The sequence below is a fragment of the Hippoglossus hippoglossus genome, chromosome 8 (genome assembly GCF_009819705.1).
Source record: "Hippoglossus hippoglossus isolate fHipHip1 chromosome 8, fHipHip1.pri, whole genome shotgun sequence".
In the NCBI taxonomy this organism is placed as follows: domain Eukaryota; kingdom Metazoa; phylum Chordata; class Actinopteri; order Pleuronectiformes; family Pleuronectidae; genus Hippoglossus; species Hippoglossus hippoglossus.
The window spans coordinates 15223995-15250575 of NC_047158.1; the positions used below are offsets into that span (position 1 = coordinate 15223995).

A 26581-nucleotide genomic window follows, 5' to 3' on the forward strand; every position below is an offset into this window, starting at 1 on the left:
CTGAATCAAGCTGGACATACACAACCGAGTTATGGCAGGAAGTAAGACACATTGAGCCTACAAATTAAAACAGCACAAGTTATTTAAAATCATCTACACCGGGATTTATAATAAGGAATGATCTTAACATACAGCTTGTGTGTGTGTTTTATTTTTTTGCTTTTCAAAATAATTTCGTGTTACCAAGTGCTTTAAATTATGACCCACTTTGATATGTGGCTCATTCAGTGGCAGATGTGGGATTTTTCTAAATCAGGGGCCATAAAGGGGCCAATTATATTATCTGCTTCAGTAAGGTGCACATTTAAGTCTTTCCTTGGTTACTGGCGGCTTTATAACTTTGAGCAAAACATCATTGAATACATTTTTTAAATTGTTCCGTGTTTAAGCACATTGTATATGTCAAAAACAAAATTGGAATGGATAAGGCACTGGTGCGGTAAGATGATGATCATTCAAGGATTTTAATTGTCATTACACTCCGGTTCAATTAAATTGTTGGAGGCTTCTCTCTCCATCACATATATTTATATATATATGAGTGTAAAATATGTAGAAATATAGCATGCAAAATACTAAAAGCAGCATTAAGTAGCGATTTATTTTGTTTTTGATTGTTTTTTTCCATTACTGTGTGTGGGTTGTGTGTGTGTGTGCTAGTCACAGTCCTTGATGTGTGTGTTTTGTGCATTCAAGTCTCAGAAGGTGTTTCATTTCCATCACAACACAAATAAGTGTGTTTTCAAACAAAATGATTAACATTTCTTGTGTTTTCCAAATGCTTAAGGACATTTCACACACACAGACAGATGTACCCGAAGGCATAAATGTATTTGTTTTTCAGGATTTTAAAGACAACAAAGATGATTTCAAAAGTCTTTTGTGAAATTGTGAAATTCAATTAAGAAAAACTTTGAAAGAGGGAAAGGGGGTGGGTTTTACGTTGAAGGTTCAAACCGGAAGTGTAGTGTTTGCTCGAGTAACGGCATCAGTCGGGTGTGCGTGTGTGTGTGATTGTGTGTCTGTGTGTGTGTATACGTGTGTATACGTGTGTATGTATGTATGTGTGTGTGTGTGGTGTCACTGTCGGAAAACACAGGGGTGCAAACGGGACTCCAGCACCCGACACCTGAGCCGGATCCAGGGGGAAGGGAGGCGAGACGACACCGGTACATGCTGCTCGGTCCCTGCCCGCCCCGGTGACATGGATGTCGGACTCGGGCTGTGAGCTCCTGCGGCGGGGCTGAAGGTGAGCGCTCCGCCGCCCGGTGCCGTTGCTCCGACCCGCCGCTTGTTCTTCATTTATTCCTCCTGCTGGAACAGGTGCACGTCAGCAGGGAGGACACGTTCCTCCGGTTAAAAACAAACTTTAAAGTTGCTGCGTTAACGTGGACGTGTTAACTAGCGAGAGATGTGGGCCGAGCTCGGTGGCAGAGGCAGCCGGACTGAAATATTCATGTCCGGGATGGTACAGGGAGAGTCCCCGGGGCTCCGGACACAAACACCACGGCGAATGTTATCAGCGTGGGCCCGTGTGTGAATAATGCTGAGGTGGCAGAAGCCTGGTCCCATCCTCCCCTCTGTCATCCTGCTGTCAGCCGGATGCTGACTGTCAGAGCCGGTGTGGAGACAGCTGATGGAGCCCCAGACACCACGGCACGCCTCAGCTACACAGCCCTTACGGTTACAGTTACTATTACAGTTACAGATACTATTACAGTTACTATTACAGTTACAGATACTATTACAGTTACTACTGAGGGTAAAGAAGGTTTGGGGCTGACCTGTATTCTCAGTATTCCCTGACTAAGCAGAAAAACATGAACCTCCTGTGCAGTGTGCTGGAGTTTAATACAATCTGTTTTAGCATCAATGTCAAGCTCCGAGCCTTAAAGCAACCCTATGTAACTTTTTATTTGAGCAACAGCGCCCTCTGCAGCCATACGTGGTGATTAAAGATGCTTTGAGACAGGACCTCCGGATGATGCCTGGAGAATTAAGGTCCTTTCTACGTGCACTGGCCTTCGCAGATCCCCCGTATTTTCCCCCGTGAACGCAAATGTCTAAGTGAGAGTCACTGCAGTTTCTGCAGACTTTCTCCAACTGGCCCCCTTGTATAAAGTCCGTAGAAAGTCAGGAGAGTCCAACAAATATATGATGCTGTTGTGAACGTCCCGCTGCATTGTGCATTTGTAACAAGCAAAGTCTGAACCTAATTCTCCGGGCTTTACAACAGGTCATGTCTGAAAATGGCTTTAGAAATCGACTTCTCATGACTCCATCGCTAACTATCGTGTCTGCTGCAGCGGTGTGTGCCTCTATGGCGTGTGAAGACTCCCGTCATACGCAGTGAGAGCTCAGGCAAGGTGCGCGCAAGCAGGCAGGTTAGCTAGTGACCGACAGGTACGCCAGCAAAGTTTTTCATTGGTTGTGTTTATTAAGCTCTTTTCAGACATGAAGTCAGAGAATTTGGCCTTCACTTTCTCTGGAGGTTGCCAAGACAGATACTGGTATATAAACGATATAATGGCTTTAAAATTTATTTTTGAGTGGAGCATTTAATAATTAAAACACAAACTTGTGAGTTCTCTTTGGGATACAGTTTCTATTATGCTGTTACTGTTGAAATAGCCTCAAGCATATTTCTTACTACTTACCAGCTGACATACACTTGCTGTGCAACAACTCCAGACACAAAGGGAGGTTGTTTACACAAATAATACCGTGAATAGATGCGGTTTATTGTGCGGTAAACAGTAAACCCCCCCAAAAACTAAAACTGTATTTGGTGTGAACACCCCTTGGCTTTTAAAGCAGCACCAGTACTCCTCGGTACACTTGCACACAATGTTTAAAGGTTCATGTGTCAGGTACTGTTCCCAGTACCTTTTGTAGAACGTGCTACACACTGGTCGTGGGTTGAGAGCACAGACTGTATAAGGATGGACGATGCATCTTCACTTCCTCCCACTACACAGAAATGAAGCCATGTTCATGTTGTTCATATTTATATAGAGTCTATGCATTTCCCAAAGAAGGTCCCATTACGTTTTGGAGCAGATCTGGATAGACAGGCTGATCCAGGAATTTTTTCATGTCTCTCCGAGCTCTCCTCAACAAGTTTTACAAGCTGTGTGAGTGTAAATCCGTCACAAATCCAAAAACACTTTTTCGTTGACCAAAAGTTTGTAATGTAGATGTATGTGTAGCTTTAGCTTCGCTTTAAATATGTACACACAACCCCACTGAGTCACAAATGAAGTTTCATTGTGCAGAGTCCACAAGAACCTTGTTTTTCATGCTTCTTTGTGGCAGTTCTCTCTTCAAGCCCCAGGCTTGTTAGTATACAGTGCAGATAAAAAGGAGTGGGGGGGTGGGGGGTCTGTATTGGCTCATCTATCCAAATGTCACCTGACAACTTAATTAACGTAGCCCAGAGGTGAGAAGCTGAGACCCTAGTAGCTTGTGGCTTCTATTCTTTGAGCCAAATTTCCACGGTGCAGGTTTCAGGTTCCTGTTAAAGGTCTTTCATTTTGGCAGGCGATTTGTTAGAAGTTTGTGAAAAATGTGGAGTTTTCTGTGGGTCACAGGTATTAGACAGAGTTTAGGATGGTGTTTCAGGCCGAAAGGATGTGAGCCGTTTGATAAAAGAGTGAAAGGTCAGAGAAGAGAGGCCGTGTGCGAGCACACTGAGGTGTTGACAGCATAAAAGATGAAGCTAGGAGAAAGGAGTGACAGGAGTCTGTCCCCTAACAGCCCGCATGAAGGAGCCATATCAAACTGGCCCGGCTCACCCTCTAATCACATACAGACCAAAATAACCGCTGGATAGTAGCACAGTTATTGTTGTTGTGAGTCCACTGGAATCAGTTGTGTGTCATATTGAAAATGCCAGCCTGATGCTTGGGTGACATATTTTTCAGTTTGTGTGTATCTGGAAGGAAGAGACACCGTGTCAGTCCATCCTGGGTTATTAAAGTGGTTCAGTCGAGTGGCACTGAAGGAGTTGGCATATGCAAACAGCCCAGTGGCTGCTAATATTCAGTAGTTCAGTCTAATGTTGCTGTTTTAGATAACTAGGTGTTTTTAGACTTATTTCCAAAAGAAAAAGTCTGAAAATGTATCAAATCTGTTCCGTCTAATGTAATAACAGATTATTGTAGAGTCAATTATTGAATTTGGATTAAATGTGCGTCCATATGGTGTCGGAATAACTGGAACAATTAGTTCCCACTGGGGGAAATTCATGTGAATGCCGTCTCAAGTCGGAACAACAAACTGTATCTCCATCTCTCATTTTTTATATTTTATAGACTAAACAAGACTTTAATTGAAAGAGGATCATAATCATTTTTTGTTAAGATGATTGGCAACTGCAATAAAACACCAGCCCCCTTTTACATGTGACGCATGAAGTGTAAAACTCTGACCAAAGAATCAACATCCACGGTCACACTTTTCAAAGTGTAAGCCAAAGGATGACAACCTCTAAGTCCGCTCTCCTAGGTCCTGCCTGCACTTGGTGCCAGCAGCCCTCCTGTCTGGGCCCTGGCATCAGGAAGTGGGGTGCCTGCTTAATCAGGCAAAGGTAAACATGCCCTGTGAGGGGAAGAGGAGGGAACATTCCTCAGACGGAATGGGGAGTATGTGACAGAGTGTTCAGCCAACATGAGAGCAAGGTTACACACACGGAGAAGGTCCAGAGATACAAACGCACATGTCAAAACAAGAGAGGGAAAATTAATCAATGGGTTCTCCTGTATTCAAAGGGAATCAGACAGAAGCAAAAAAAAAAAAAAAGATGTTTTATTAGATTTGCTTTTAGCGTCCTTTGAGCCTGAAAGGTAAGATCCCATCCAAGCCTCTTCAAAGCCGCACGCTGAGCATCAGAGAGCTGCTTCACTTTTTGCTCAACGTGAAGTGTGTCTCAGACGAGTGAAACACTGGTGGTGTGACATGCTGATCCCAGTTCACCACTGATGTTGGCTACATCTGTTGGCTACTGATAACAGCGAGGAATTTCACACTGATGGAGTCAAGTGTGTTTGCTTTACACAAGTCCTTATTTACATAGCTGGTACGTGTGTGTGCTTGTGTGTGTTGTGTACTAAAGGAGGGACATGTTTATACACTAGAACAGTATCCACAGAACTTGTGAATGTGAGTGTGGTGCAGGTGTTGCAGAGGGGAATGTAGGTACAGAGCAGAGGGGATTGTGGGGCTTGAGCGCTGCGGTAAGGACACTGCAGTAAGTTCAAGCACACAGGTGAGAAAGGAGGTGAAGTGTAGGTGATGGTCTGTGCAGCCTTATAGTGTCTTTTTTATCTGACTCATGTTTTCTTTCTCTCTTATATCATCCTCTCTTCCTGCTCCTTATCTATCCCATGACATTTTCATCCTGGACACTGTCCTCCCTTCCTCTTCTTCCCAAAACTCCCACCTCCTACTCCACATTCAGAGGATGGGCCCAGTGTCCCCCTGCCTGAGGAGATGTCTCTGGGTCGGCTCCTGCGGCGTGCCTCCTCCAAGGCCTCGGACCTCCTGACCTTCAACCCCGGGGCCGGGGGCTCATCGCTACGCTCGGGACTGGACGGCGAGATCATCTTCTCCAAAAATAATGTTTGTGTGCACCCTGCGGAGCCCCTGCCTGGCCTGGCTGAGCACCACCCAGGTTAGGCCAGAGTGATGTTGAACTGGTCTTTCCAGCTGTTTTTCTTTGTGGTATAAACACAGCTGCTGATTCAGGCCACAAGGAACATGAGAACTGGACAAAACAGGAGACGACAAGTTACACTGCAGGGCATAATCTACAAATATACACTAGAATCTTATTTTTCCCATAATCTAATTTAAGCTCCCTCATAGATAAGATTGAAAAAGGATGTTTACAGCTGTCAGCATCATTCAGGCTTTTATTTTCACATACTTCGGCCACTATGTGCTGCCGCTGTAAACATGCAATATTTCTCCTTCGACTTACGCTTCTGTAACACAGAGTGAAATTATTTTAACCTGGTTTGTTTTTCTCATTCGTGCATGTGAAGAATGTACGATTTTTTTTTACCCTCAACAGTATGACAACTAACAGCATTTCCTCACATTCCCATCCCTTACCTCCTGTGATTCTCCTTCTGTCTGAGTGTGGGTGTATTTTAAGGTCGTTACTCGCCCCTCAGGTTTCCCTCCCTGTCGTCATCTCACTGTGTGCTTATCTCTTCTTGGGTTTCATGTTTGCCTGCTAATTACAAAAACTGTTGTCCTCTCCTCTCATGTGACCTGACTAATCCCAGCAGAACTCCTCCTCCTCAGGTAACGCTTGTTTATGTTGCCCCCTGCAGGCTACCTGTGTGTCCACGTGGAGAAGGATGAGATTCTGGGCACCACTCTGATTCTGACCTGGGTGCCCAACTCACGCATCCAGAAGCAAGATGAGGAGGCGCTGCGCTACATCACGCCCGAGAGCTCGCCTGTACGCAGGAACGCACGCCGCCGAGGCCGACGGTGGGGGATGTCGTTACTTAAAATGTCTCTGGTCCATTTAAACAGATTATTATAAGTTCTAAATTGAGTTTGAAAGTTAAAACACAGAAAATCATTCAGACACAATCTCCCTCAGTTTTGATCATGATGATGATCCTTATTAATATTTAGAAGCGGAGATCTCTGTCTGGTTCTTAAGTGTGAATTCATTTTCAGCAATCAATGTACTAAAATAGTCTCAGAGTAATAAGAAAGAAATTTGTTTTCTATGATGTTCAAGCAGTCAAAAAATTATATTATGTTCATTTTGTAAAATGATCCATATCAAGTAGATTCCTCAGTATGTCTTCAAGCAAGTTATCAGTGGAGTTTCAGGGAAAGCTTCACTATAATGAAATTTATATCAGTATTATTCATGATAGTGATGGTGTTTTAAACCAACCATCCCTTCCAGACCCCACTCCCGTCCTCCAGCAGCGCAGGAGGAAGATGAGGAGGAAGAGAGGAATATTACCAGCAGCACCTCCACAGAGAGCCACAGCCTGGTGGTGGAAGCCGGAGTGGACGCCTCCTCACACCCGCACCAGCTGCCCTTGGCTGTGGAGGAGGGGGACGAGGGTTCCTGCGAGCTATCGGACGAAGTGAGCAGGGACAGCACCATGGGTTCGGACTCTGATACCTTCTCCTCCCCTTTCTGCTTGTCTCCCGTCAGTGAGGCCCTCTGCGAAAGCAGCGGCTCCGTGTTCCTGGACAATGAAACCAGGTCAGGGAAAGGGTTGAAATGATCCATATTGTTCATACACAGCAGAGATTAGTTCATTCCTTATCATTCAGCAACAAAAAACATTCATTAAAAAATAGTCAGATGAAATGCTGCAGTTGGGAGGTTTTTGAGGTTCTCCTGGGGAATTCTGTTCAAACAAGTTATCAAATAACTTGTTTAATTGTCTATAGAGGAAAAAATACCAATTTAGTTTACATTCAGTAAGATGTACAGCCAGATAGACGTATACTGCTGTAGCAGAAACAATAGTCAAAAGTTAGGGAGCGAGTCACAGAAAAGTCGACCTCTAGCAGTTGTCAGGCAGTGCACGTTCATGTGTTTTGGGCCTGTAGCTTTGAAGAGAGCGCCGATGGGATGCATATTTTCAAATTGTAGCCTGCTCGTGCTTTTTCCAGAATTACCAAGCTTTAATCCATGGCGGGGGCCTCTTCCAAATCCATTTAATGTATTTCTTCACCAGCAATGATGATGGCGGGGTCTAATATTACCTGCCCGCTCTGATTGGATCAGTGGACCAATTCCACTCTTGTTAATTATTACTTTAAAAAATATAAAAAACAATGTGAAAATGTAACACAGTGCGTTGTAATAATCCCGTGGAGTAGATATAGGTTGTGGAGTAAATTATGGAGAAAAGTACCTGGAAATAAATCTACAGTGAAGTACAGATACATGAAAAATGTACTAAAGCACAGTAACAAAGTGAATGTACTTTGTTACGCCCCACCACTGACTTACTGACTGAGTTGTTATAATAATAATCTAGTTTTCATCTGAGAAATTGTTAATAACATGTTTTAATAGTCTCTCGTTGCACACTAACCCAGAATGTTCTTTGTTACACAAGTGACCATGTTAATTATCTAGTGTTGTATCTATTACTTTAACCTGCCACAAGGTGGAGCCAAAAAGAAAAGAATTGATTTCATGAGGAATCATTTACACTCTTTGGCCGCATGGTGGCTTCCTGCACTATGTGAGGAGCAGGTAGATGACTTCAGTAGTGGCTGTAACATGACTTCAAAGTGGGTTCACTTCATTTGAAGCAGATTTCAATCCAAGTGTTTTATAATGACGCAGAGGGAACAAAATAAGTCCCCAAATCCTACAAACCCAAGACCTCAGCACTTCCAGAGAGTGTTCTCTAATCAAGGGAGCCATCTGGACAGTGACTGTGCTGCAGCACGGACCTCGCAGCCCTTTGACTTAATGATTCCCTCCTTGGTCGTTTCCTCACGCAGCTATTCGGCCTGACATGTTGCCCAGAATGTGTGAGTCTGTGTCGAGCACACAGAGAGAGAGAGAGAGAGAGAGTGAGAGAGTGAGAGAGTGAGTGAGTGTGTGTTTAACCACTCTCAGACCCCAGCCTGCTGTAAGTGCAGTCAGTGTGTGACTTGGCAACGCTCTGAGCTTCACAGCTTCTAACCTTTACTCTGTCCTTCTCTTCCTCCTCTCCCCTGTGCTTCACTCACTATTAGTGCCTCTCTTCAGCTCTCTGGCACTCGTATCCATCCTCTTCTCTGCCAGTTTTTCCCTTCTTCTCCCCGTTTCTCCCTCGGCCTCCGTCCGTCCACTCCTTCCTCTCTCCATTTTGCATTTTTCTCTCGTGCTCATTCTCTCCGTTTTTCTCAATAATGTTTCTGTCTGTGTTGCCCACCTCTCAAATATCTTGCCCTCCTCCCCTTCCCTTCCTAAAGTCTGTGTGAAGCCCTTTGATTCCCAGTGCTCCCGGGGTTGTTGTGCTGGGCTGAATGTCAGCTCTCCGGATTAGAGGACTGAAGAGACCGGAGCAGCAGCCAAAACCCTGGAACCCACTCAATCTCTCTTTCTCTCTCTCTTGCTTTAATTGACACTGTTAAGGGGCCAGGAACTGGAAACATGTCACTTGGAATCACTCAAAGAGAAAGAGCCGCGTATGGGAGTGCGAGAGCGGATGAAAAGGGGGCTGGGGGGGGGGGGTGGGAGAGGGAGCGAAAAAGAGAAATCCACAGCAATCTCTGTCAAGCTTCTTAACGAGTTTCTTAAAAGTTCAACAGTAGTTTATTATGCCACTCTTCTTCGCTGTCTTTACTTTTAGCTTGAAATTATTCCTCAGAACTGTGGTTTTGTTTTACAGGGTCTAATTACGATAGATCTAATGTCGTATTTTGACACTGATGAACAGAATAAGACCTAAAAGTGATTAAAATTCAAACTTTTTAGCTTTGTATACACCTGTATCTGAATGAAACTAACCCCTCACATGTATCATGAGATCCTGTTTGAGGGTCCTGGCCGTCTTTCTGGAGATGAGCCTGACATGTAGAAAGTTCTGGAATTGAGTACATCTGATTTCCTGTACAGTATTTTGATTCTTTGGAAGTTGGAACACTACACGAGGAATACAAACGGTACTGACCACTCTCCAGTGTGTGCCAGCAGAGCCCGCTCAACCCCCTTCACCCAAGCCCTTCCTCGTCTCTCTGTTCCCTTCAGGGATTAGCCGAAGGGCCTGCGTGTCCCCAGAGGCCTGTCGCACTTGGTCCTGGTTCACAGGGTGACCTGGCAGCACCTTCCCCCTGGGGTAGAGGCTGCTTTATGTGGAGAGAGGTGTTATGAAGAGCCTCTGGGCAGTTTGATCCAGCCCTGGCCTGGTGGGACAGGAGCCTGGCTTGTTTACATAATGTACTCTGTGTACAGTCTATGATGTGGCTGCTGCCTCCATTTGCTGCCCACAGTACATGGATAGAATCAGGCTGTTGACACTGACAGACGTTGTTAATCATTCATTGAGTTTCCGCTTGAATGCAGCACAGCGGGTGATCCATGCTTAAATGCCAAGAATCGTTTGCTTTCTGACAGATTTCCAAGTTTTTTTTTTCCCTTTTATTTCAATGGGAAAAATGTTGTTGCATATGCACTTGAAGCATGCAAGAAGAATGAAGGAAACGTCGGCTGTAAATGGCCTAATAGGCCTTTTAAACACCCTGAGCTTGACAGTCATAGGAGTCATGAAAAAGTGAGTACGGTAGTCCTTTAAAAGAGCCGCTCCACATTTTGCTTAACTCCCTTAACAGAGGTCTCTGTGCCTCTGTCCTAGTCTCCTCCTATTCCACAGTCTGGTCTGTGGCGTGATACATTAGACAGAGAGCAGTAAATCACCAGATAGCAGAGGAAACTGTGCAGCTTGGATTGATCAGCCATGTTATTTTCCCATCTGCTTACAGGGAAATGATTAGCCAGACATGATTGATTCGTGGTATAATAGATTAAACCTGGCCTGCCTCCCTCGTCTAAACCAAAATACCAACACGACACTTGTGTTTGCCTGTAAAACTGTATATTTATGATAGTTTCCAGATGAAAAAATGATGTGTAATTTTTACAAAGGGGTACTTTTTAAATTCAATCATTTACAGAACGAAGACGGATTTTCTTTAATTAGAGACAATATCAACACATTCAAATTAAATTAAGTTTTTTACAAATGTGTATTTCAATGAAAGTAGTAAACAAATCTTCATTTAGACGTCTACATCTCAAATATCAGTGCAGAGCATTTCATATGTTGGTCTGTTTCTCAGCATTAGTGTCTCTTGAGACGTGTTTGCATTATGGTCATTAGCTCTGGTCAGTTCACTTGTGTCTGTGTGTGTAAAGAGAGAGAGACATAAACAGGCCAGTCAGTGTCTCTTATAACTGAAGAGCTTCTGTGTGTTTGTGGTGGTGCAGGGTGCGTGTTTGTATTGGCCACACATGTAGATTTGTCTGTTTTTCTGGGTTGTGTGTGTGTTTTCTGTACATATATGCATTGTGTGTGTGTGTGGGTGTGTGTGTGTGTGTGTCTCTGCTCCTACAGCAGAGGAACCGTCAGCTCAGGTTTCGGTGCCGGGAACAACATGCTGGCCATGGGGGAATGACAGGGGAAATTGGACGGCAGACAGTGTGATTTGTGTGTGTGCAGATCTCCTTATGTGTGTGTGTGTGTCCTCAGAAGCCTCCATGCATTCCTCCCATTCTCAGGCCATTGGAGGAACCATATTGAGACGCAAAACAACAAGGCAGAACTGAGCTGGGGATAATCCTATATGTCTGCACAATTATCACAGGCTAAATGCTGCTGGCTACTGTCTACATGATATTTATTATTAATGTCCCACATAGAAGAATAGATCTGGATCTGACTGTGAGGCACAAGAGAGGAGAGGTTTTTGTGCAGAGAGGATAAACGGCGTCTGAACTCTTCATGGAAAATATGTCTCAGTTCGCATTCAAATTCCCCCAAAAATCTGAGATCCTGATTCACAGAAAACTTCTTTTATTTTAATTTTTTTACCAGAGAGCTGTGTGAGGAGGCCATGACCAACTCAGCCAGCTCGGCCTCCAGCCTGGACAGCCATGCCCCGTCGGAGAGCAGCGGCCAGTCGCAGGGCGTGCGCTGGGAGGAGCAGCAGAAGGTGCTGGCTCTGGAGCAGTTGTGCGGAGTTTTCAGGGTGGACCTGGGTCACATGAGGTCGCTGAGACTCTTCTTCAGGTCAGTCCTGTTTTCCAAAGGTCACAGGGAGGTCAAGAGGTGTCACCTCATCTCGCTACTGTGCAATGCTCCACGCTGTGTTGCCGGGTGTGGGACGGTGTTGGTCTGGTTTATGATGATAATTTGAAAATAAGTGGAGGATATTATTATAAAGTAAGAAATACAGGCTGTGTCTTTGAATACATTAATAACATATTGCTTCGATGGGTCTTTCTGTTGTTTTCTTCATTGTGTTGCTGCAGTGACGAGGCATGTACCAGTGGCCAGCTGGTGATCGCCAGCAGAGAGAGCCAATATAAGATCCTGCACTTCCATCACGCTGGCCTGGACAAGCTGGCTGAGGTCTTCCAACAGTGGAAGTGCTGCAGGGAAACTCAGCTCAAAGACCAGGTCGGGTTACGATCCAAAATGGCTTAGAGTTTTTATTGGGAAGCAAATGAATTTTTCAGCCTTTCGTTTTTTGTGCCCAGAAATTTTACCCAGGTGATTTTTTTTTTGTCTTCTTAAGTCGGTTGTCTCTCTACCGTTCAGGTGTCAAATGAGAAATCCTGCATGCAGTTTTCCATCAAGAGGGCCACGCTACCGTCAGCGGAGAGCCACCCAGAGGAGAAGCTCTACCGGCGGCTGGACGTCACCACCTGGCTACGCCATCTCAACCACACTGGACAGGTTGAGGAGGAGTATAAGCTTCGTAAGGTATGTCTGTGCATACATTCATCTTTTTTTAAACGCTGTGGGATCAATTAGATAAACAAGTCATCCAATACATTTGTTTCTACTGCTGCTAACCACACAGTCAAGCTTCACATTTTCTGTTTCTTTTTTCTGAAAGTCATTTTGAAATTCAACTACACAGTCGGTAACTTTCAGTTTTAATCAGCTCCCCTATTCTGTAAATAATGACTGGGTGGGTCTCGGCCGATTCCTCCCTGTGAGTCACTTCACTTCTGTGAAATTGACTCTACTGAAGATTCACCATCTTACTGAAATGAGTCAGTGGCAGTTTGTCTGTGACCAGGACGTTTCCTCAGTAAACACAAGTGTAGAAACCTAACATTGCTGTATCTGCTGGACGGTGGTTTTTTCAGGAAGTTTCAGTTGTGCAACATTTTGCAGAACTCATGTAATAAAACATCTAAGCCGTTTTTTAGACGTGAACTCAGAGAATGCACAATGGGGTCTGGATATTCTCAGGAGTTTGCCTTTCACATATGACCAACACAGAAGGAGATAATCTGGTCAGACGCGTTCACAACAACACTGAAATCTCCGGAGCGTTCAGGTGATGGGTGGCGCAGCAGGCAGAACAAATTAATCTGTTTTTGTTTACAGCACATCTACGCCGGCGTCGGCCCTTATCACCAAAAGCTCATCTGCATCATTATTTCTGCACACGCCCACCACATGCTTTCAGTGAATCCTACACAGAATCGCCTGCTGTGTTCTCTCATGGGCTCATTCGGACATTATCTGGAGTTTTTACTGGGGGGGGGGCTCTGCCAGAGTTCAGTGCAAAAGCAGCTGTACCGTACCTTGGTGTGCTGACAGCTGAGTGCATGTGGCATTATCTACGTCTCATATGTGCTTGTCTTGTTTGCATGTTCCCTGTCATCCTTTTGAAGTGATCCCCACTGTGTGACCCCTGTTTGCCCGCTGGGTTTTTGAGAACACTCCCTTTTTTGCTCACCGTGTTTGTTCACCTCCCACTCCTCACCAGGCCATCTTCTTCGGTGGTATTGACCCATCCATCCGTGGCGAGGTGTGGCCCTTCCTGCTGCACTACTACAGCTACGACTCAACCTCCCAGGAGAGGGAGGCTTGGAGACTGCAGAAACGCACCCACTCTCATGACATCCAGCAGAGGAGGTGGGGAAGTGTGTGTATGCAGTGTAGAAATATGGCTGCCAGTGATCTGTGCCACAAAAATGAAATGCATCAAGGCATTCCAAGGGTTTATTTGATGTTATGGAAATCAATTTATGTTAAAGCGTCCGACCGAGACGCAGCAGTATTTTGACACGTGAAGCGGCAGATAAACTGTCACATGGCTGCAGTATCGGCTGCCAAATGCTCAGTCAGTCAAACATTAAACCATATGTGAGTCCATTGTGGCTTTTTCATCGCAGCCACTGAGCAATCAATAGGCACAATCAGGGAGGTGTTAAGGGGAGGTGCCGGGTGTGAAATAAAAGGTCTCTGGAGAAAAAACATGTCAGTGCTTATCAGATCATACTCTCTCATCAAACGCCGCTCTGGTACGCACATGCACACACGTCACCCACACCAGCACTTCCACAAGGCTTTATTTATCTCTGCCCAGCCATCAAAAGGGTGAGCGCGCACATATTCAAACACATTCTGCCGCTGTGTCTGAAATGAATAAGATAATTTGACCCGTTTCATCTGTATGGCCTATTAACATTTTGAGTACATGAGAAGGTCTTATTAAAGTCAGGTAATTACAGCCCCTTGTTCTGACTATGATATGGATTCCTTTAAAGACCACTTGACTAGAGCAGCCTCCAAGGCCACTGGTTGATCATTAGGAGTAAGGATACATGTCTGTGGTTTTCCTCCTCGTCTCCTAACCTCCTGTCCCTCCCTCAGCTCTGATCACTGAGCGGCTAGAAATGGAAGCAATGCAGCTCTGTAACAAAGACCAGCAGGCAAAAAGTGAACAGAGTGAGGAAAAGTGAAAGAGAAGAATAGTGAAGATAATGTCATTGTGGGAAAAATGCTACAGAAACACTCAATGACAGAGTTTTAAATGAGATTATCTTTCCTTTTTGTTTATTTAGGTGTATTTATTAGTTTTCCTGTAACAAACTCTACACAATCTGAATTTGTTGCATTTAATTGCTGGTGTATTAGAGAGTGAAATTCCAAAAAGCCCCATTTTTGGTTAAGATTTTTGGAGACGAGACGAGGACCTAAAATACACCTTGACACACTGTTTGTTCAGACAAATTACAACTGATTATTCTCATTATTGCTTATTTCACAGTCTTAAAATGTCCAAGATCTTCACATCTGAACACAACACAGAGTCGGATCCGAGCCTGCGGTCGCTGCAGGAAGTCGTGCCTCCGTAGGCGCTAACAGGGTTTTTCTGCTTAATCTTCTGCAGTTTGACTAATTACTTAACAGGTTTAGTTCAGACTGTCTTTTATTTTTGAGCTCGAACGTAATTAATCTCATTCGGCATCATGAATGGGATCATTTTAAACTCAAGCAGAAACATTTCTCTTAAAGAGGCATCAGTCACATTGATGATCTGGTGCTTCTTTTATATGCATTTCATTTTACAATTGATTGGGTTTTGTGCCGTTATATCTTTATTTCCTTGTTAATATTTCTACGGATGGACATCGCAAACAAACTCAGAATACTAATGCTGTGGTTTGCGGTATTAGTCCATGCTGTATATATTAGTAAGGGCCAGTGGTAGTTAAAAATTGACAATGTTCCTGTTTATTTTTCCCATGTTAACACCAACCTGAGCGGTGAAAACCAAACTCCAGAGCAGCATCCTCTAGAGAGAGAGAACCATAGAAATGAGGCCGGGCAGCGTCCAATGACACAAGCGCACGGTGCCGAAACTAAACAGTTGCGTGGCATTGCATCAGGTGTGCGCTCATTATTCCTGGTGGGGCCACATGGAAAACAAACAGTGTTAATTAAATCCCCTCTGCTTGTTAGGACTTGAGTACATTAGTGCCATACACAGAGTGCATTGCTAATACAGTCCCTAACATTTAGAGGGATGGTTGGGGGTTTTATGGTTGTGGTATTATCCTCAATGGAGTGCTTGATGGTGAAATAACCCTTCAGACTACTGCTCGCCCACCCCCGTGTTTTTCAGTTTGTTTTAGCAAGGTATTAGGTTTTTACACCAGAGTAACATTTAAGGTAAAGAATATTTGAAAGTGTTTGTAATCCTAATTAGAAGGCATTTCCTTGGAGATTGTGCTGTAAAACTTTCTTTTATCGCTCTTTACTTTCTAAGCAAGTTAACTTTGGACACCAGTTAAGAAAACAGCTGCAGTGTCTTTTTTATCTAACTTTTCTACCCGGTGTCTGCGTGTTTTCCTCAGACTGTCCATGAGCCCAGAGGAGCACAGTGAGTTCTGGAGAAAGGTCCAGTTCACAGTAGATAAAGATGTAGTGAGAACAGACCGCAGCAACCACTTCTTCAGAGGAGAGAATAACCCCAACGTGGAGATCATGAGGTTAGACCCACTTCTCTTTGCCCCCCACCCCCCTCTCCACTCCTGATCTCTATCTCTTTCGCCCTCTCCTCCTTTCACCTTCTCTCAAACCATCCTTATCATTCCAATTCCTCAGTCCAGTGCACAGGCGTACCTATTCATTTCATATTTCAAACTCTGGGGGAGCCACAAATGAGTTTCATGCTTTATTGACTCTGACTAAGCCGTCTGAGTACTTTTGATGCATACTCAGAGCTAATGGCTTTCTAAACGAGGAGCAAGAGGATTTAAATGGCATATTAGTTTAGTGACTCTCATCGAGGCTCCTTGTATTTGTCTAGGTAATATGTCTTCTTCTGTGTCTGTGGTGGGGTGATAGCTGTGCCCCACATGTCCAAATACAAAGCACTCATGCTTCCTCTGTTATCTCACATCTATTGTCCTGATGCTATCTTCAATATTCCAAATTCAAAACCACTGCAAAGTCCGCTTCCTCAAAAACTCTTCGTCCTTTTTCCAAATGACATCTATTCACGTCTCAGTTAATACCGCAGCAAAACAATAGAAACGTCCTCTGGGTTTTGACTTTGTTTATACAACACTTGCTAATGCATGAGGACTGCCAGGGAAGTCTCCTTCAAAGTAGTAACCATATAAAAAAAAAGGAACAAGAGAGATCATTAATTATCTCCCTAGTTACCAGAGGAGTTGGCATAGCAACCCCTAAGCAGGGCTCGTCATGTTTTTCTGGGCATCACCAGCAGTGCTGAAACACATGCTGGATCATTCAGAGTGTTTGGGTGGGACCGTACTTTGCAGTGGTTTGGCTGAGCTGTGGGGTCGTCAACATTTCTATAAAGGAGAGTCAAAATGTATGTGATGCTTTATTGCCCCGTCATGTCAGTGTGTTTTCTGCTGAGAGATGTAACGTCAGCACTAAGATGTTCGTGGCTGTTCTTGCCCCAGGCGGATTCTGCTCAACTATGCAGTCTTTAATCCAGACATGGGCTACTGCCAGGGCATGTCTGACCTGGTGGCCCCGCTGCTCACCGAGATCCAGGATGAAAGCGACACCTTCTGGTGCTTTGTCGGCCTCATGGAGAACACCATCTTCATCAGCTCCCCGCGGGATGAGGACATGGAGAGGCAGCTGGTAGGACGTTTCTGTGTGCGTCTTTGGTTTTGGTGAAATGTGCTGACGTGGAGATAAAGGGGCCAGTACACTTAGTCAGAAGTACACGAGGGATGGTCAAACAGCTTTGGAAACTCCCTCCCTTCACACCTTTCTGGTTTCAGAATTTGGAGGGTGGAGTGCGTCCAATCATTTCTATAAACCAAGAATCAGACAGTTACACCCACCTCTCGCTGTGCAATGCGGAGAAAGAGGGTGTAAATGTTTGCCTTATTCTTTATTCTTTGCACAATAGATTCTGTTCCTTTTTTATATGTGCAACCGACCAAAATGATTATTATATCTGCCCCTTTTTTATGAAATCTCCAGACTATAAGCACAATTGACTTATGACATGATCCTTCACTTAAGCATGACCCAAATGTCTGTGAGAAGCTAAGCAGAGAACAGTGGGTCACAGGAGGAGAGGCTCGCATCGAGCAAGCCGATTGGTGGATCCAACATCCTGTCTGGAAATTTTCTCAATTCTTTTTCTTTCAAAGTTTGGGCGTACATTTCAGCCTAATGCTGCCAGAAGCAAGTATATGAGGAAATGAACTCAGATTTATGTCGACCATCTTGTCGCGGTTTTGGGCATTTTCCATAAAATTTTAATTTCAAGCTCGTTTCACAGATGTAGTAGTTTATTTACGCTGCCACTGGGGAGATTGATTTCTAAGTCCTGATTTCTTTTAATGTTTCTGGACATAGTGGTTTGTTAAATGTGACTCTGCTTCCTAGTGGACACACACGTATAAAGAGAAACACATGCAGCCATGTCCTTATGACTAACGTTTGTAACATGGTGGGTACTGATCCTGACCTGCCTGCAGATGTACCTGCGGGAGCTGCTGCGCCTCATGCTGCCCCACTTCCACCAGCACCTGACCAGGCTCGGGGAGGACGGCCTCCAGCTGCTCTTCTGCCACCGCTGGATCCTGCTTTGCTTCAAGCGAGAGTTCCCCGACACCGAGGCTCTGCGCATGTGGGAGGCCTGCTGGGCACACTACCAGGTCAGGGCAAAGTCTGCACCGCTCCTTTGCATACACCAGTTCGTAAGAAAAAAACACTTTGCATATGTGAGTGGGCGTTTGGCAGCGTTTGGTTTCACTACAGGCATGTGAGGATTTTATCAGGACACAAACAAAAACGAATTGTTAGATCAGAAAGAGCTAATGTTATTCTTGTGTCACTACAAATGATTTTTAATCCTGCTTAATGCCTTTTATTACCTCTTTTAATTCAACAGTGATAAGATTTATAAAATTCATTAGAATCCAGTGACTTTTCAACCTCACACTGATGCAGTACATGTTTCATCCAGTGAACTCGTAACTGTGTCGTGTTCACTCTCAGGACACAGAGTTTAACACCTCTCCTTGCTGAGGTCAAATATCACTGCCATCTGTTCAGACTCTCTGCTCTCTCTCTAATTACTGTTACTTTTCGGTGTATTTTTATTATTATTGTATGATTTCGAATATGATTATCGTCTTTACCTATTTTTTTATTGCGTCCTATTGTATTAAATCTATGTTTTTCAGGTGAATATATGTATATATGTGCATTAAGGACAGAGGTCTGAGATCATGTTCTCAATGGACTCTAAGTGTAGATCTCTTCATCGCCCTCTTTCCTTCTCTTAACAGACGGACTATTTCCACTTGTTCCTGTGTGTGGCCATCATTGTTCTCTATGGGGAGGATGTGACCGAGCAGCAGCTTGCCACTGACCAAATGCTGCTCCACTTCAGCAACCTCTCCATGCACATGAATGGAGAACTGGTGCTAAGAAAGGTTACTTACTACTTTTTTACCCTCAGTCATGTCCCGACATCAGAGCGTGTTTAATTATTTATTTTGCACCTCTGTAGACCGAAAGTACACGAGTACCCATACATAAAGTATTAGAATAATCTGTGTTATGTTATTTCATGTTATTTTCAAGCTGTACTAGACGCTGTCATGTTTGCATCAGGTCCAATGCTGCAGCAGAGCAGCTCTGATGCACTGTAACCTGCCCACAGAGGCCGTGAGCTGCTGACTGGTCTGCTGCCAGACCATGCAGAGGATTTATGATCTGCATCTCTGCTATTGTGTCTGTGCCTTCGCCCTCATGTTTATGGATGCTGTGTTAGCACTGCTGCAACCACAGGCAGTGAGTTCATGTTAGCATGCAGAACACACAACTCCTTTTTGTTGTTGCCCGAGATTTTGCATCCAGCCTTTCCGAGAGCAGGCGGGGCAGCTTCTTAGCTCTAGGTAAAATAGTGCAACTGCAACCTTGACAGCAGTTTTTTGATTTAGCTGGAAGTCAAGGCTGTATTTCAATGTTTCAATCCACTAGGTCTGATATGTGCCACTGTTTTGTGTTTGTCTGTTTCTTCACTCTTCTACATTTAGCTATTTTAGTTAATGCTGCCCTCTCTCGCCCCACTCTCCCAGGCCCGCAGCCTCCTCTACCAGTTCCGCCTCCTACCCAGGATCCCATGCAGCCTTCACGACCTTTGTAAACTATGTGGCCCGGGGATGTGGGACAGCCGCTACATCCCCACTGTGGAGTGTTCGGGTGAACACCCAGACTCACAGAGCTGCCCCTATGGAGGCACGTCCACCCCACAGCCCTCCTCACCCTCCCCGTCATCTACACCCTCACCTTCTCCAAACCCCACCCCCACGCCTCCAGCGGAGGGCAAGAGAGGATCCAAAACCCGGGAGATTTTCACTTTCCGGAAACAGTCCTGAGGCGGAGGTTATGGGGAGTTAGTGCAGCCGAGTTTTGGATCCATCCTCTGGATTCCTGAACTATTTGCTGACCTCTGACTCCTCTCTCTCCACAGTCCCAGCTACTTGTTCCACTATCGTAATGTGGACTTTTTTGTCACTTGATCCTTTCCTGTGGTGCATTGTGGAGCAATGCCTTACCAGAATGTTATTTCAAACGTTGACTGAATATGCGATGAGGGTGGTTCGCTGTTCGACCGGCTGGAGGTCAAGGGGCTGCTTTCCCCTGGGAGCAGGATGGACAATCACCAGCCACTATGTTGGTCTGGAGCTACTTCAGGTTTTCAACTGCTGCTGGTCTGGCAAACTTCCATGGGCTTTGTGGGCAGTGGGTCACACAAGGGTCTGAGGCAACCGGCCCGATTTCTCTCTGACTCTGACCACGGGTCAAACCAAACTGGAGATTCATTCACAGGACTTGAACTTGAAGTATTGAAAATGTTGCTGTGTTCTCACAAAGGAATATTTGTGTGAATATTGAATCATATTATGTGCATATCTCCAGTCGGTCAGAACAGGACATTTTTAACATGAAATACAAACCCTTGGTGTTGACAAAGAAATGTTAACCCAGAAATAGGATTAATGACAAATTACTGGAACATTTAAGTTTTGTTTTATTTTTATTTTCCAACAAGTGAATGTTTGCGTTTATATCGACAGTAACAAAAATATTTAGCAATATTATATCCTTGCATGAAAGATAATTTCTATATAGAGGGCACTGTATGTTTTTTTTAAAAAACACATAAGCCCCAAACAGAGATTTGTTTACACGACAAACACTCATGTCGTGATAGGGCTCTGCATATTTCCTCATCCGATTGTGGTTGGGAACATTCTCATCTTTTGTTTTCTGACAAACGGGAGGAAGCTAGCCGTATGTTTCCTTCTGATAAACTCTGACGCAGATGTTCATGTTACCTGTCGTGCAATAGGAGCTTCACCATTTACACGTAAAGCATCGTAAGATATAAAATGACTTTCCTGTCACAGGATTGGACGGATACGACAGCACTGTCTGCCGCAGCGAGCATAGATCATGTTTTATCTTGACGGAGAAATTGATGGCCTCCTGTTTTACTTGAAGTTTTGTCGTCTACGTTGAACCATGTTTAGGCAGGGTTGTGAAAAATCTGTTTCTTTTTTCCCTCCTGCATCATCTCCACTCTCACCTGAAAATGAATGACACTATCAACACTAAGAATCAGTCCACCGGAATGTAACGTGTTTTTGCTTCTTCTCGCTCAAATAGAGAAGCGTGAAACTCTTCTGTATGTGTGTGTGTGTGTGTGTGTGTGTGTGTGTGTGTGTATAGAAACTGATGTGACCTCTAAACATCTGGTAATGAGTCGGAGAACAGCCGTAGAAGGCCTCCCCCTCTGACCAGTCTCTTTAATTATAGCAGTCGTCATGGGGAGAAGTAGGCAGAGTAAAGAAGAAAGAAAAAGTTGGCTCTTTGGACTCCTTAGAGAAAACAACACTCGAGAGAGAGAGATGGAGAGAAAAGGGACGATTTAGGCCTCGTACAAAGATGAATAGTGATCTGCATCTTGCTTCTGTGATTTGCAATTCCCAGATGTAAAGATGGCACCTGGAGGCTTTCGCCCCTGGGAGCTTCTGAGTCCTGGGGACAAAGACATCTTGAAATTGGTGTTAAAATGAAACATTAGGACCTTCAATCAGCCTCCCTCCACCCCTCTGTCTCACTCTCTCTATTTTTTTTGTCTCTTCCACTCTCACTCAGCAAGCAGTCGCTGCAAATGACATTCATAACTGCTCCTTTTTCCTATTACTTATCGCGTGCAGCTGCTCATTGGAAATGCCCGCAGAGTTTTGAAGATTGGGCGGCTGCATTGAAATGAGCATAGTCGGAGATGTACGATGGGATAATCAAAGTCCCTCTCTCTCTCTATCTCTCCATCAGTGTGTGTGTGTGTGTGTGTGTGTGTGTGTGTGTGTGTGTGTGTGTGTGTGTGTGTGTGTGTGTGTGTGTGTGTGTGTGTGTGTGTGTGTGTGTGTGTGTGTGTACGCCTCTATGATCTCATGAATTTGATTGAAGTCTTCATAGAAATCGCACTGTCTGCACAGGCACTGTAAGTCACATGCTTAATTATCAACGACTCCCATTTAAAGGGGTTGTAAACCAGTCACTACTGAATGTACAATGTTGCTGTTGAGCTCCAAGATATGCTGATATGTCTGAACTCATGTTCTCAGTAAAAATACAAAATACAATCATACTTTCATGAAACATTGGTAGAAAATGTTTTCACCAATACTTTTCTCATTAAACACTGCTGAAGTAATTGGATCAAGTCTATGTATTCATTGTATTTTTGGAACATACATAACAAACAACATGTAACAACAATATATGCATCAACTTTATTATATACGAGCTTATGAAATACATGATCATATATCGTAAATTCAGTGATGGAGAAATAATGATATATTATCCAGAGGTATATGTTTTAAAAAAAATCTAAATGATGAAAGACATTTTCTAATCTTATAAAAGATAAAATAGATCTTCTGACATCCATACAGTAATAAAATTAATACTCAAGGGATCATTGTGTCCATCCCATACATTATATATCTTTATTTCATCATATTTTTTAAATATTACTATTGATATTACTTTAATGTTAAAACCTTTTATTTCTTGATACATTCATTTACAAACTTTTAGAGGAAAATTCACTCAAGCACAGACTCAATAAAGACAATATCTTCTTAGAAAAACACAACAAAAAGACACAAAATAATAGCACAAAAAGATGCACGATTACCATAAATACATGTAAAATGATCAAAATGAAGAGGTTATATTATTCAAGGTCATTTTGTTCCTTTGTCCCTCCGGGGGTCCCATATGAGAGGAGCGGGGGGCCTCTTACTGGTTTGCCCCGGCCCATTTTCTCATAATCTGTCCATTAAGAGAAAATGGGCCTCATTTAAATGCAGGACAACTCAACCTGTGGTGAAGAGCGGCCACAGAAGCCACAAATACTGGATCATGTTAAATTGTAAAACGACAAAACAGTTGCTTTTGTGGAGAAGAATCATAAAAATCAGTGCAATGACTCTGTAGCAGTGTGGGAAAAACAGTGTTATAAACATATTTTTGTATTTAACTTTCTTCAATGTTTTACTTGTTCTTCCAGCAGCCCTCACATCAATAACTGGGCGCGAGAGAAGAGAACACCGCTGTGCTAATTAATTAACCAGACTAGCTCCGCATCAGCTGGCAAGAAGATTTAACTAAGTAGAAAAAAATCCAACAATTAAGCTTGTGTTTTTTCATTTGAAACAAGAGGAGACAAATTACCAGAGCACGCACAGGCACTGCAGATTGTGGAAAACCTTAAATAACCTCATATAGAGCACATAGGGCTTTATTTTTTATTTTCAATCTTTATTCAGCTCAATTTCTATGCCTGCCTCTGATCTCTAAGGCGAAACTGGGATATAAGCTGTGGTCCTTTGTAAAGTCTCCTCTGCAGTCCGTCGTGATTCATCTTTCAAACTGCTGCAGTGCTGATCAAATATAGTTGATAACGTTTCAGTGGCGTTTCTGTCTGCAGCTGCAGTTATCTCTGCTTGTGGAGAAATATTGGTTTCCCTTGCAAAGCGGCTCATTTGTTGGCCTTTTCTAGATTTTGTCAGCCACTGTGCAGAACGCTTTTCCTTTTGGGGGTTGCAGGGCTTTCTGGAGCCAATATCAGCTGAATCTAGGCAAGAGGCAGGGTCTCCCATAAAACCGTTTAATAAATTTGCAGTTACGTGTAATGCTTTTATCTCTTAACATCAGAATTACACCTGACGGGCTGTCGTCCTTCCACGCCAAAGCACAAAGACTCCTACGTTCCCCCGAACAGCTATAAAATATGATGTTGTTTTTAAGTGTGCTGCCTTTAAACTCTGCAAAGATGAAAAAGACGAGGTGTGAATTCTGGCACACGGGGGATTTCCTCTGCAGCTCTCTGACAAACAATACGAGGCCTCCCATGAGAAAAGGCAGCGGAGGCAGACGATGCGTTTCCCAGAGTTTAACCCTAAACGATCTGGCAGTCTTATCAGCCTCTGCTACTTGTTGTGGCTGTTTGAGGGTGTGTGTGTGTGTGTGTGTGTGTGTGTGTGTGTGTGTGTGTGTGTGTGTGTGTGTGTGTGTGTGTGTGTGTGTGTGTGTGTGTGTGCGACGGCGACGGCGGCTCAACCGCCTGACACGGCCAGCTGTGGAGATAGCATCAGACACCACAGTCAGGTGGCTGTTTCCTCGAAAATGAAAAGGAAAGACTTAGGGCTGTGAGTGGTCTTTGGGGAATATTGCTCCGGCAGCGCAGGTATTCAGATTTACTTGAGAGTTGTTCTGGGAAAACAATACCTCAAACCCTGTTTGTCTTGAAGTCCAGAGAAGATCCTGAATGTATGTTTTGGGCCACGGTCGACGCACTTCCACAGCATCCAGTGACTAAGTAGTGGTTTCATGGCCCTAAACCCCCTTTCTCTCCTCCTTGTCTCTCTGTTTTAACCACTCACTATATTACCACGATGATTAATGCAAGACATCACCGGGATGAGTATAATGGGTTTCAAAAGGAAAATGAGTTGGAAATTACCTCAACCTTTACCCCAGGGACCCAATCCATTGCAAGCAATTCTCTACTGTACGCGTGATTATTCCGCCATCCAGAGACCCTGTTGCCTCTGATGTGGGGGCCGGGCCTCCCTGCAATTACAACCCATTAGCCCCTGATTGATAGCCTCTCTCTGGGCTAATGCATTTCTATGGCCGAAAAACAAGATGGAGGGAAAATGACAATAAATACATAAATGAATAAAATGCCACTTCTCGTTACTCAAATCCGTGGCCTCCTTGAGTGACTAATAGAGTTTTTATCCACAGATTAAAAGAATGACTGTAAGTGTGGGGGGCAGTACGGACAGCTGGCGTCATAAAAACGGTATCATGTCGCTGTAAAGTCTACCTGACGGCCGCGGTGCTCGTTGGAGGCACTTTGCTTATTTCCACGCAGCATTAGATTAGACGACTTTTAGTGCGTCGTTAGGATTGATAAGAGCCGTGAGTCAAAAACGAGTGTGTGGAATGATACACCCGAACTGTTGTCCTCGGGATGTTACACCCTCACTAACGACGGTATCACATGCGCCACACGCACGCTATCAGTCGCCTAGGCAAAGCACTTGGAGGCTCTTTGTGGCGAGATACCCTTTCTCTGCTCTTTCAGCCTTTGCAGGTGCCGTGTACATGTCATTGCTTCCAAGAAAGCACCTATAAAAATAAGCCAACACTTAGCTCCCCTCGTTGGATTACGGCTCCTCCTCCTCCTCCCCCCCTCTCTCCTTTCCCCTCTGACTGAGCGACAGTGTGGGGGCCTGCGCCACTCGCCTGTTGTGAGGCCCTGCATCGAACGCCGGGTTATTGCCCCCTAATTTTCAATTACGGCGCTTGGCATCCACACCTGGAGCAGGCCAGGCTGGGAATGAGCTTTAGCCCATTAGGATGGACCTCCGGCTGGGCTGTTTATGGAGGGGGCTGGGGTCTCCCCTCTGGAGGTGTTAATGGACCTTCCAGGGGTACAGTCAGCAGCCTGATCCATCAGCGTTTAATGGGAGAATAAAACGACCGCTTCATGCATGCATTGCTGTTTGGATTTAGGCGTTTGATACAACAATATGGAAAGCCATATTCAGCATGCAGATTTCCATGTTTCCCCTTGCAAGTTCTGGCAGGAAATTTCTGAGAAAGAATTTACATTTTATTTTCCCAGAGGAGTTCTTGTCATGTACAGTGCAATGATAAATCAGTGTTATATATGAAAATCCATTTCGTACGATGGTTTACATTACACAGTAAGGAAAACTCCACCAGTTAAAGTTTTAGATTAGATTTATTTAGAAGACATCGAAAACATACAAAGAAAAATGACAAATACTAATATACACTGCAGCCCAGTGGGCTTATTTAAAAGCCTCTACCTAAGTATTTTTATAATTTCATGAAGCTAGACAATAATCACATGCAGATAATAATAAGACTAAACCCATGAGAGGCAACACAAATAACAACTATAGTCGAAAACAAAACACAGCAACACTATTATCAATCCAAAATAAAGGATAAACACCCGAATGTGAGTGTGTGAGTGTGTGTCGGGGGGAAGTATGATTTTATACGCATGCATTGATCCCTGAGCAATAGTAATCAAAAGTCATTCCATAATTTAGCTCTCTAATTGAAAATGGACCTCTGCTGCTGACGAATCTCGGCGGATGAAGATCTGAAGATTGTCGAGTTGTGCGTCAGAGTTGCATCAGATATCAGTGGAAAGCCTGTGATACAAACTGGAGACACGGAGAAACCAGATGAGAAACGTGGGGGTCGTCACCTATTGAATTTACTCAGGACGACATATTGTAAGTATGAAAAACCATGTGCTACTGCCGCCAAGATTTGTAACGGCTTAAGAAAGAATCTGCTCTCTTGAATTATTGCCTCACTGCTCTGTTAAAGTTCCCATCCTGCTCTGCTCGCACACGATCTCCCAGCTTCAGACTCTTAACGCAACGTGCACCGTGATATATTCAGAGAAGGTGCAGCACCGAAAGAAA

General features: G+C 44.1%; 1 protein-coding gene across 4 annotated transcripts; it reads left to right on the top strand.

The window, feature by feature from the left end:
* The first annotated feature begins 991 nt into the window (after positions 1-991).
* tbc1d16 (TBC1 domain family, member 16) lies at positions 992-26581 on the top strand. Of its 4 annotated transcripts, none has more exons than XR_004614726.1 (14): positions 992-1249; positions 5459-5671; positions 6339-6525; positions 6935-7243; positions 11583-11777; positions 12020-12167; positions 12309-12473; positions 13495-13643; positions 15872-16006; positions 16952-17138; positions 17990-18169; positions 18806-18952; positions 19601-22151; positions 26570-26581. XR_004614726.1 is itself a non-coding variant. In XM_034593804.1 (13 exons), exons 2-13 carry the CDS (start codon positions 5491-5493, stop codon positions 19898-19900), a joined length of 2283 nt encoding a protein of 760 aa, XP_034449695.1. In that variant the 5' UTR covers positions 992-1249; positions 5459-5490; the 3' UTR covers positions 19901-22253. The 4 variants fall into 4 exon arrangements, 2 of the variants coding, with proteins under 2 accessions (XP_034449695.1, XP_034449697.1); XR_004614727.1 differs by having other exon boundaries at positions 993-1249; positions 6339-6501; XM_034593804.1 differs by lacking the exon at positions 26570-26581 and having other exon boundaries at positions 19601-22253.